We start from the raw sequence: 12,499 nt of genomic DNA, 5'->3' as shown, positions 1-12,499 counted from the left end.
TTCTCTTTGCACTATTCCACATGGATGCGTCTCAAGAGTCAATCGAATATCATCCAAAGACTCCTTACTCAGTCCATCCTTTATGAAACTAATTTTATCTTCTCGATTTATGGACGTAAACCCCACAGATTTGCATCGTGTGTTACAGGTCGATCGAGCACATTTGTAACAACCATTCACTCTTTTTGCTCTTATTTTCTTCGCAAAACTACTCTTCCCTAAGCCTGAAAAATGCTTAAAACTAGGTGAAGTTTCACCAGCTAATCGAACTTTTGCTTCGATCAGCCAACGAATATCTTCAGGGATGTTATTACGCATCAACAGCCTAAGTCTTTCACACCTAGCAGCATAAATTTTTTTCAAATCATTCTGCAGAAGAGATGGATAGTACTTGTGAATTTTTGAGAAATAAAGATCCATTTTTTTTTAAAAAAAATATATACTAAGAAGAAAATAAAGAACTATAAACTTTACAAAAGGGATGAGAGTACCTGATCGAAGAATAACACAAAGGAGAGAAGATTGAGCTCAAGAGGGGTGACTTGCCTCATACAGATATGGAGTCTCTTATAGAGCAATGAGCATCACTATTCTACACTCGACTCGAGGCATGCCATAATTGCACCGTCAGACTTGACGTCATTTAGTGTCTCATTTTTCAACATTTGGCAGTGCCTTTTTTTTTTTTAACGCTCGGCGCCTCTGTTTTCAACATTTGGAAGTGTGATTGCACTGCCCAAGAAAAGATGGCTACCACCAGCGTCAATTCTGTCTCTCTCAATTCAATTTTTGTTTTTAATTAATTTTGTTTTAATTTTTGTTTTTTTTTTTAGGTAAAATTTTTTAGACACCTTACCCCCCAACTTAAATTGCGCATTGTCCTCAATTGGCAATAAAAGGATAGAAGATAGGCATACCTGGCGGTCTTCAATACATAAACTCGTATGGAGAAATTTTATTTAGACTGCACATAGAGAAACACTAGTTAAGTAATGCAGAAAAGGAACAACTTATATGTATATATAAAATTATTTTATTATATATTTTTATTTATTTATTTTTTAGAATTTTTTTTTTCTTTTCTTCCAATTAAGGATCAAATGAGAGGTTGCCCACCTAATCGTATAATATCTCCCATTCACTATACCACTTTTAAAGTTATTTCAAAATTATGTAAATTGATTTTTCTTATGAATGCACATACATATTTTGAAAATATATCGTCCGGAGGTGTTGGTTTTATTATATCCGCGTATGGCACATTAATTTGCACAAACATCTCACACGTGTTTGGTTTAATTTGATCCTCAATAATATCGACTAACTTAAAAGATAGAAATTGAGGGGTAAATGTGGATAAACTTATGATTTTTTCACATTTTGGCTCTCGAATTTTATCTTCTTCTTCCTCCCAGGTTTCTTCTTTTCTTACATCATTTTGGTCTTTTTCTTCCTCCAAGGCTTCATTGACATCTACCTCACTGTGATCAACCACTCTCTCTTCTTGCACCAAAGGGTGTACTGTCCTAGGGGCATCAAGTTTCTCAATTATTTCTCCATTCCTTAAGACAGTCACTCCTATGTCCTACTCCTGACTTTCACTTTTGATGATGGGTTTTATTAATGGGATTTGGAGTGAGTTGGGATGGACAGGCTCTAACATGCTCAAAGTCTGTGTTAGCTGTGTCAATTGGTTCCTAATGTCCTCTGTAACTCTAGTGGTATGTTCTTGACATTTGGACATTTGTGTAAAAATTTTCATTTGGCCTTGCATAAATAGATTGAAGGTATCTTCTAATGAACTCCCATGAGGGGGTTGATATGCATCGAATGTAGACCCTTCATTCGTTTGAAATGATTGAGGCTGGGAAAGGAAGTGCTCATGTGGTTGGGTTACAAAATCATTTTCCCATGAGAAATTTGGATGAAAGTGTGAATTAAGGTGATATGCATCAAAGTCCGAATGGTAGTTTTCCTCATGGTTCTGGTAATACATTCCCTCATAGTTGTGTGTGTGTGTGTGTAACTGGATTGACTATACAATACCTCCTTAAAAGCAGGTAGTATAGGGCAGTCATCCGTTAAATCAGCTGAAGTTTCACACACAGCACACCAAACCTCAATTTCATGGTAAGTGGGTAACAAATGGGTAGTGTCTGGTTGCAAATCAAAAGTGGTTTGCCTAAGAGGGTATAGATAATCCTTAAGAGGTCTAGATAAATCGGATTCAAAATGATAATTTTCATCATGATAAGTATCTTGTGCAGACAGATTGTAGTAATTTTGAGACATGAATGTAAAGTTGACAATCCAATTGCAGGTAAAGACTCAGAATGATATGAAAATACTGTTTCAAAATTCTACCTGATCTCAGTCTCATATACAATGCACAAACAAAAATAAAGTAAAAGAGAAATAGAGTTACCGATTTTATCAAGAGATGCTTATTCTTTTATTTTTTTTTATTATTTTTTTTCTTTTTGTTTTTGCCTTAATCTCCCCGACAACAGCGCCAAAATTTGGCTGCACTCTCACCCTGCAATTAAAACACAATAAAAACAAATCATAATAAAATTTTTATATTTTTTTTATTTTAGTGAGAGGTTTATACTCGTCAGTGTACGAGTGCAGTTGTAGTCCAAATTTAAATTTATATTTTCTGGATGAATCCAGGTCGTCCACTGAGAGATTTATTTATGGCAAAAGAAAAAGAATGTCACACACACGCACACGCATTTGGACAAATTGACAACAAGATTTTTTATGGTTTTGTTTTTAGACAACAGATACTAGAAAATAAAGTAAGGCAAAAATTGAAATAAACATTAAAAGTAAAAATATGAATTGGATAGTGCTTGAGTTAAGACAATTTCAGTACCAACTCGTTGATTCCCAAATTTTAGCATAAAAGATTAGCAACATTAATTTAATTTCAGATATGATGGTTTGTTATTAAATGCAATTAGAGATGATGATAGTTCTAGGTTAAGCAATCCCCATACATGATATGCGGGATTCTAATTTAAGCAACCACCATAAATCCAATTGCAATTAATACACAAAACAACTAAATTAATCATTCGGGTTTGGGTATGATAGCGTTTTCAGTTCTAGTAACTCTCATACATGGCATGAAAGCTCTAAGTTAGGCTTACGCTCCAATCCAAACCTAGTGATTGTTCAATAATTAATACACACTCATACTGAAATTTAAATTAATGTTACTTATTTAAAGCGCAGTTTTCTTTGGGAATCATTGGCGTTAGACACTGTCCTTGCCTTAACCCAAGATTAGATTTAGCTACTCATCTTTATTTGAAAGTTAATTGACAGGAATTTAAATGACGTAATTTAAATAACAGAATTTAAATGACAGGAATTAAAATAGTAAAAACTAACCGGCCATTTAGGCGGTGAATAATTAAATGACAAGAATTAAAATTACAGAAATTTAAAGGCATAAACTAACCGGCCATTTAGGCGGTGAATAATTAAATGACAAGAATTAAAATTACAAAAATTTAAAGGCATAAATTAACCGGCCATTTAGGCGGTGAATAATAAAGTAATAATAAATGACATAAGAATTTAAAAGAAGAAAGGAAGGAAGTAAGATCACAAGAAAGAATACTAAAGAAAAGGGGAATGAACAAGAACAATTTTCAAAAAGAGAATTCTAAGGAAATAACTAAATTTTGATTCAAGAATAATAATCACACTTACAAATGCAATCAAGTGATCTATTTATAGGCCACAAGATGCAATACAAACCACACAATTTCAATTATTCAACTAGACATAATTATATCTAATGGGCACTCACACACTTAAAGTTAAATGGATTTTAGCTATAATACACACTTAATATTAAATGGATTTTAGCTAAAATACATACCTAATAAAGCACTCATAAAGTTAAATGGATTTTAGCTATAATATCCACCTAATAGTTAAATGGATTTTAGCTAAAAACACACACCTAATAAAGCTCTCACATAAAAAATAAAAATAGATTTCTATAAATTGGTTTTTAATCTTCATTAGGATTAAAAATAATCCTTGGGCCTTCTCCAAATAATATCTTCTATGGGTTGCTCAAATTGGGCCTTAAATCTTCATGGGCTTGAATTCTTCATGGGTTTGAATTCTTCATGGGTTTGAATTCTTCATGGACTTTAATTTTTCATGGGCTTGATTTCTTCATGGATTTGAATTCTTCATGGATTTGAATTCTTCATGGACTTTAAGTCTTCATGGGCTTGAATTCTTCATGCCTAAAAAAAAATAATAATAATAATTTAATGTTATTAATAAATTATATATTATATATATGTATTACACATGGCACATATATATATTAGATTATATTATATATATATATATTACATGCATGCATATAATGATGTATATGTATTATACATAATTTTATATATTATTATTATTATTATTATTATTATTAAATTTTACTTTAAATTTTTATTTCATTTATTTTTCAATTTAAACTTGCATATAACCATAAAATATATATTAATACCTAATTTAAACCATTTTTAAAATCAAAAGAAGGGTATAATTATAACAAAATTTTTACAAAATTAACCACTAATCACTAGTATTAATGCCCATAATTCTTTTTTCATAAAACAATTGTTCTCGCCCTTCCCTTTGTATTTCTATTTCCACTATTTCTCTTTCAAGCTTTAACATCTTGTTCGATTATTCAAGTAATAATATTTTGGACTGTGTTCTCATTTCAGTAATTTCCATCAACATATTTTTTATTGAATCAATAGAAACTTCTGTTACCTTAGATTTTTTTTTTTCTATCCACATTCTTTTGAAGCATTTTTTCCCATTGGTTGTTCCAATGAAGGATCGTTGATTTGGACATCAAAATCATATAAGTTTGCTGAATCGGGAGTAGATGGCGATGATTTTTTATTACTTGCATGTTCAGAAATTTTGGATTTCTTTTTCAAATAATCCGAGATGAATTTGGGTGCATGTCCTGACTCATGCAAGCAATGTAGAAATGTTAAAGAAAATTTTTGTATGCTCTTGTACATCTCTATTGCTTTAGAAATCTAGACAGTTAAATAATAATATTAATAAAACAATGACTAGCAACATGATATTAATAATTAGCAAGCATCAAATAATGATGGAGGTTACCTTATTTTGTTATGTTGTTTCACTTTGATTTATGTCATCTATTTGATTATAGTATCCAGAGAATTTGCTCACAACAAGTTAAATTGTAGACCAACGATGCATCAACGAATTAGGATTTTGATTAGATTCAAACTCTTTATATTAATTGAAATAAGCATGAATCATTTTTCAATACCTTTGTTTTGTTTGATCGTTATCGTGTTTAGCATCTGTACTAATATTTAGCCATGCTGACACAAATATTAAATCCTCTTGCGTTGAGAAATTTTTTATTCATGCCTTTCTTTGAGTGTTGAGTTCAAATATATCAAGTTGGAATGGAGTGGCTGCCACATTCGTATACTTGTCATAAATATTCAGGTTATCGTTAGGGGCTTTTCACCTGAGGCCTGTGAGGGCAGTTGCCCTGATTAGGCCAAATTTTTTTTTTAAAAAAATATTTTTTATAATGATTTATTATTAAATATTATTAAATATATATATTATTTTACTACTATAAATTTAAAAAAATTAGCATTGAAGAAAGCAAGTATATAACGGCCAGTAGTAACTATCATAGTATTTTTTACAATTTGTTCATAATTTTATTTTTTTACAATGATGATGCAAATAAAACTAAGTATTTTAGAAAATTTGAAGTAAATAAAGCAAGTATGGAGGAAATTTATATTGAAGAAAATGAACAAATTAACAAAGCAAGTATTGAGCAAATTGATGTTGCACAACTTCTTATGGATCCCGGGCTAAGAACTACAATAATGGATTACAATGTTAATTTTTAAGATTAAATTAGAAGAGTGTACTTGCAAAGATGTCTGTGTCAATATCGAAATTAAAACGATTCATTCTAACTTGATTCAATGAATTTGGTAATTTGTTGGAATATAATATAAGCAAAGATGTTGCATTTTGCTTATAGTGTTATCTTTTTAAAACAAATAATGCGAAATAAAGAGATAATGATTCTTTCATAAAAGAATGGTTCAGTAATTTAAAAGAAAAAAGATAGACTTAATGAATCAAGAGTAAAATATTGAGATAGCTTTCTTCAGATAGTCAGAACAAACATTGTGTGATTATCGAATTCGTCTAAATATATCAATTGATTGTGTTTGACTTTTTCTACAACAAAAACTAGCATTTCATGGTTATGACGAGTCTAAAAATTCAAATAATCAATGTAATTTTCTTAAACAATTACAATTTCTATCATAAAAAGGTGTAAGAAATAATTGTAAAAAAAATTCATTTTAATATTATCACTATTACCTTATTTTTAAAATTATATTTTTTATATTTAACTTCTCCCCTGCTGGACCAAAATCCTGGCTTCGCCCCTGGCTGTCGTTGAGCAAATTTGTGTAGTATTATTCATTATCTCATTTCATGGCAAACAAAAGGTAATTGGTCAAATTGCATAAAAAATCACAAAAATAAATACTCTCCTTGTGATACAATGACTATTATTTTAAATACAACATTAAATAATTTAATTGAGTAATTTTGACATCAATTTTAGGATCACCTTCAAAACATTACATTGAAATAATGCAAAACACGTATATATAATTAATAATTAAATACACAAAATAATAAAATATACACATAAAATAAATAATTAAATACACAAAATAATAAGATACATGCACACACAAAATGTATAATCAAATACATAAAATATAATTAACCCAATATTTCAATATATACAAAATATAAATCAGGAACTCAGTATTTGAAGGAGGGAGTCGTTGCCGTTGGAGGAGGGAGCAGTTGCTGCCGTCGCTGCTAGTAGTTGGATCTAGTTTTTCTCCACCATTGGTAGCTCGATTTGTTCGTCATTGCTCTTTCTTCTCTGTCGTTGTCGTTATTACTTGTCGTTGATGTCTTCTTTAAATTTCAAATGTAATTGAGTTATTGAAAAAATATAAAGAGCAAATTTTCACTCTTTAATTATAGAGAGCCATTTGAAACTTCATAAAAAGTTGGAGAGAAAATTGTTAGATGGAGAGGTTCGTTGAAGATAATTTTCAACGGTATCGTCATCAAATTTTGGCTTAGCTTGGATTTGGCCCCAACATTCTAGATGGCCTAATATAAGGGTGGTTTGGGCTGGTGGAAACTTGGGCCAAGTTGGATCCACGGTCAAAGTTTAATTTTTATTTTTTAAAATAATTTAAAATTACAAAACATGTTACGATCATAGCATAGCTCTCTATTTTACAAAACATGTTAAAATTACAAAACATCTCTCTATTTTTTTTGGGGGGGGGGGGGATAACGTTCCCTCGCAGATACCCCCATCATCCCACCCAGCCTAAAAATGACAAAAGGAGATAAATCAGAAAGTCTCTTATCGAACACGGGTTTACGTGAGAACGATGTGACCTTTCATGCAAACCCCTGCTCTGTCGCCGCCGGGGGGGTGGGACCCTCAAGAAATACTCCTCCTGCCCATAAGAAAACAAAAATGAAAGAATATAAACAGCATGTCTTCTTTTATCTGTGCCAATCACACTGGCAGTAGCAATTTTTAGATTCACAAGATCGGCTTTGATCCTATGATGGTACTTCTAAATTTTTAAAATCTCTCTTTTATTATAAACTAAAACCAAAAAAAAAAAAAAAAGTCATAGAATTTTATTATTGTTGGTTGCTTTTAGATTTTTAAAAACTTTTTAGTATATAAAAAATTTAAACATTTTACTATTATTGCCTCCACATTTACTATTCTTGCGGAGTTGTATACAAGTTTAAATGTTTACTTTTTTTTCAGTTTTAAGTTGTATTTATTAGGAGGAGTCAATATGGTTGGGGTTAATAATAATAATAATAATAATAATAATATTTTTATTTATAAAAAAATCTTAAGTCCGGAGCAAGTGAATCTGTTCCGTACCATGGCAAAGATTTAATTAATGATGACAAAAGAGAAAGGAAAAAAGTTACTGATAAAAATACCAGACTATGGATTCAATGAGATATGCCGGCGCGGGAACTTTGTTAAAGATAAGCCCTTCTTTATCAGGGAGCAGGTGAGCTTCCATATTCAACGAACCTGACAACCCTTCTTCATTACATTACTTTGCCCTTGATTTCCACGGACAGCCTCTCTCTCCTTCCTTCAAACCCAACTCAGACGAACAAGAAGAATAGTGGATTCGGGAAGAACAGTTGTATCCAAGAAAAGGAAAAAAAAAAAAAAAAGGAATTAATTAACGCCTCAAATCAATGGATCCTCATGTTCTAATCTTCCCGCTGCCGCTACAAGGACCCATCAAGTGCATGCTGAAGCTGGCCGAGCTTCTCTGCCTCGCCGACCTCCAAGTCACCTTCCTCAACACTGACGACAGCCACCGCCGCCTCTTCCGCCGGACCGGAGGCCGGGCCGGCTTCAAGGGCTACCGGAAGCTCCACTTCGACACGATCTCCGACGGCCTACCCGACGACCATCCCCGGTCCGCCGACCGGCTGACGGACTTGGTTCACGGGTTGGAGTCGGTGACGAAACCCCGTTTCAGGGAGATGTTGGCTTACGGCAGGCTTAGTTCTGGCTCCGAAAGGCCGGTGACTTGTATAATAGCAGATGGGGCTTTGAATTTCGCTCTTGATGTTGCCGAGGAGTTTAAGATTCCTTTGATTCACTTTGATACGATCAGTCCTTGTGGTCTATGGACTTACCTCTGTCTTCCCAAACTCATCGACGCCGGCGAGCTTCCTTTCCAAGGTGAGTATGGAAATCCCGATTATCCCTTTTGCACAATTGTAGGTATGCGTGAAAGGAAATTGTATCTTGATTGATTCATGATTTTGGGCGCAAATGAGTTCAGGTCGAGGTTAAATGTGTTTCTTTAATATTTTATTAGGTTCCAATTTTGGTCTTCACTTAAAGTTTAAAATCGAGACTCGAGCATGGCTATTTAGCATTTTATTTTGGTCAAACCGCATTCGTTTATGTTAAAAGAGAGTCAAAAGCACTCAAAATTTAAACTCAACTCATCTATTAGTTAAAGTTAAAAATTAAGGTAAATCTAATTTATGTAACTAAATCAATAAACTTTAATCGAGCCCAAACTTTGATAATGATAAAAATAAAGCTTAGCTTATGTGAAATCAAATCCTCGCCTTGCTGTATAGGTGTGATGATATCTATATTTCCAACAGATTGTTAAATTAACTATTTATCATGTATGTACAGGAGATGACTTGGACGCAGCAATCAAGAACGTCCCAGGAATGGAGGGCTTTCTCCGGCGCCGGGACCTCCCCAGCTTCTGCCGCGGCTCCGACCTAAACGACCCCATTATCCAATTGGTCTTAGAAGAAGCCCAGAAAGTCCCACGGAGCCACGGCCTTATCCTCAACACATTCCAAGAGCTCGACAGTCCCATCCTCTCCCACATGCAAGCCCTCTGTCCAAACCTCTACCCCATTGGCCCACTCCACACCCACCTTAAAACCAAGCTCACCCCCGCGTCGCCGCAGCCCGCCGCCGCCTCAACCACCAGTCTCTGGGAGGAAGACCGGAGCTGCATGGCGTGGCTGGACGCCCAGCCCCCCAAATCCGTTGTCTACGTCAGCATCGGGAGCCTCGCTTTGATGACGTGGCACCAGCTAATAGAGTTCTGGCACGGCTTGGTGAACAGCGGCCAGAGATTCTTGTGGGTCAGGCGTCCCAACTCTGTAGTCCGTGGGCCGACAGGCCTAGTTCCAGAGGAGCTGGTGCGGGCCACGGAGGAGAGAGGGTGCTTAGTGGGCTGGGCTCCGCAAGAGGAGGTCCTGGCCCACCAGGCTGTTGGGCTTTTCTTGACCCACAGTGGGTGGAATTCGACTTTGGAAAGCTTGGTTGAGGCCGTGCCAATGGTTTGCTGGCCTTATTTTGTGGACCAACAAGTGAATAGTAGGCTTGTGAGCGAGGTTTGGAGGGTTGGGATGGACATGAAGGACACTTGTGATAGGGTTGTGATTGAAAGGATGATCAGGGATCTTGTGGGCACGATCGACGGTAGCGATGAGGTTGTGGAGTCGTTGGAGAGTGTGTCAAGATTGGCTAGAGAGAGCGTGATGGAAGGGGGATCGTCATTTTGTAATTTGAACCGTCTGATTGAAGATATCAGGTTGATGAAGATGTGAGTGTACTTACCCACATGTTACATTTGTCCTCACATTATCAAGGAATGATTGTTGGCCATTGCTAAACATTTTCATTTTGCATTAATTTTAATTAAATATTAAAGTTCTTTTTTCATATGTTGATGTGGATGTTATACAAGAATTTGCTTTGTCCATGTCTAGCACTGTGCTGGAATACAATTGAATAACGCTTGTGATGGGCCTGAGTGCCTTTGTATATCTACCTGTTTGCAGAGCCCGGCCCAACAATATTCTAGCAAATGGACTGGAAAACATTGAGCCATTAACATCTTCTGGCAAAATGAACCGATAAAAATGGACCGAAGACTAGGCCCAACCCATTACAATGAATTAACAAGCATCTTTCAAACAAAATTCCAAAAAGCATATTTCGTGGCTAGTTTATTAAATGGAATCAAAGACACAGATTGATTTTTAAAATCACGAGTATATGAACCATTCCGTTTGTAAAAGAGACTCAATTTCCTTGACAAAGGAAGATGTGAAACTCTTTATGTTCCAAATTAAAACTCTCGTCATTTGCAAGATTTTTTTTTATTTTATATAATTTGTTTGTTCTGATATGTGGTTCAAAATTACATGATAAATGTTTGCATTTTATTTACATTTCATGTGCATGTCATTTGGGCTTAATTTCATGTACACTATAGTGTTATTTGGCCGTATTTAATATTAGTTGTTATCTCTTATAATTGGTGATCGTATGATTTATATTTTTTCAGTCTCGGTATTTAAAGGCCTTATGAAAACCTAAACATCACTTTTCACTTTTGCAACCAAAAAATCCTAAATCGACAACAAGGAACGAGACATAAATTGTTACAATTTTAGGGTAGAATTCATCATTAAAAATTAACTGTTAAGAGGAGGGTGTCCAAGAGATTATAAATCCCACACTAAGAGCCTGAATTTCTAATGTGGGACAAGTTTGATATCTTATAGTAAACTGTAACATAAACTCGTGAATCCTCCGATTGATAAGAACTTTCGTTGTATTGTCCTATTTCCAGTTTAAATCGCTTTATCATGGGAGGTAAGATCAGGAGACAGTGGTGAGTACAATGTTTGTTCATTTTGATGCATCTTGTACTTGGTTTTTGGGTTTTGTCTTCTTGATGCAATATTTGTTAATTCGGTGTAATCACGTTGTACTCTTTTTGATATAAGGGATTGACTAACGACAAAAACTCATGTCGTGATTAGGATACATTTACGAATCTAAACACATATATCTTGTGTGTGTTCTGTTGTATATTGTGTTCTTAATACAATTAATTTATTTTGATTCGATTTCTCAACTCGGTTATTGGTTTCATTTTTGAGCTGGTTAAATTGATTGCGGGACTAACAGTTGTCGACTTCATTTGATTTATATATGATGTAACTCGATTAATTTGTAATTAGATATTTTAATGGATTATAAAAGAAACAGAGAGTTGCTCCAAAGGGGTGGTGAACATTTATACTAAAACAAAAGGAGAAAAGGTACTACTTGGTATCATCACCTCCACAACATTGGAGTACCCAATAAATTATTACTATTGAGCACGCTGCTCTCAATCATTTACATCAACCAAACATGGCATTATTATTTTTAGGACAAAATGATAGGTAAGTCCTTAGATTATAATTTTGGGAATAATTTGGTGATTATAATTTTAGAAGTGTCAAATAACTTATTATATTTTTAATCATAAGCTTAATTTATTTTTTTATTTCAAAATGTGTCATAATATATATATATATAATTTTAATTACATTAGTCATTGTAATAGATATTTTTTTAATATCGTCTAATAATATTTTAATTTTATTAATAATACTAACTCCATTTCCAATTAAAATAACTCTAGAAAATCACAAATTTGTATGTAAAGAACTCCACACACTTACATTTTGTGTGTGTGTGTGTGTGTGTGTTTCTTTCAAATATGGTAGTAATAATTCAACCCTAATTTTTAAAATACTGTATTTGATCATTTCTAAAGTATAATAACTGATTTTAATCCGGAACCAAACTACAATCACTTCAATTTGACACTTAATTCATCCTTGTTTCTATAATATATATCATTTTACAATGATATAAACCAATTTATTATAATTTAAACATCAACCCCTAAAGATGTGTAAGGATAGAGAGTTCTTTATATTATATATAGTAGTTTGAAGCTCA

At 33.6% G+C, this 12,499-nt stretch overlaps 1 protein-coding gene across 1 annotated transcript; it reads left to right on the top strand.

Moving 5' to 3' along the window:
- Positions 1–8,227: 8,227 nt before the first annotated feature.
- LOC127795059 (7-deoxyloganetic acid glucosyl transferase-like) lies at positions 8,228–10,417 on the top strand. The gene is made up of 2 exons (XM_052326504.1): positions 8,228–8,896; positions 9,368–10,417. Exons 1-2 carry the CDS (start codon positions 8,401–8,403, stop codon positions 10,300–10,302), a joined length of 1,431 nt encoding a protein of 476 aa, XP_052182464.1. The 5' UTR covers positions 8,228–8,400; the 3' UTR covers positions 10,303–10,417.
- Positions 10,418–12,499: the final 2,082 nt, after the last annotated feature.

Source organism: Diospyros lotus, chromosome 1, assembly GCF_014633365.1.
Source record: "Diospyros lotus cultivar Yz01 chromosome 1, ASM1463336v1, whole genome shotgun sequence".
Taxonomy (NCBI): domain Eukaryota; kingdom Viridiplantae; phylum Streptophyta; class Magnoliopsida; order Ericales; family Ebenaceae; genus Diospyros; species Diospyros lotus.
This window is presented reverse-complemented; position numbering and strand designations above follow the sequence as displayed.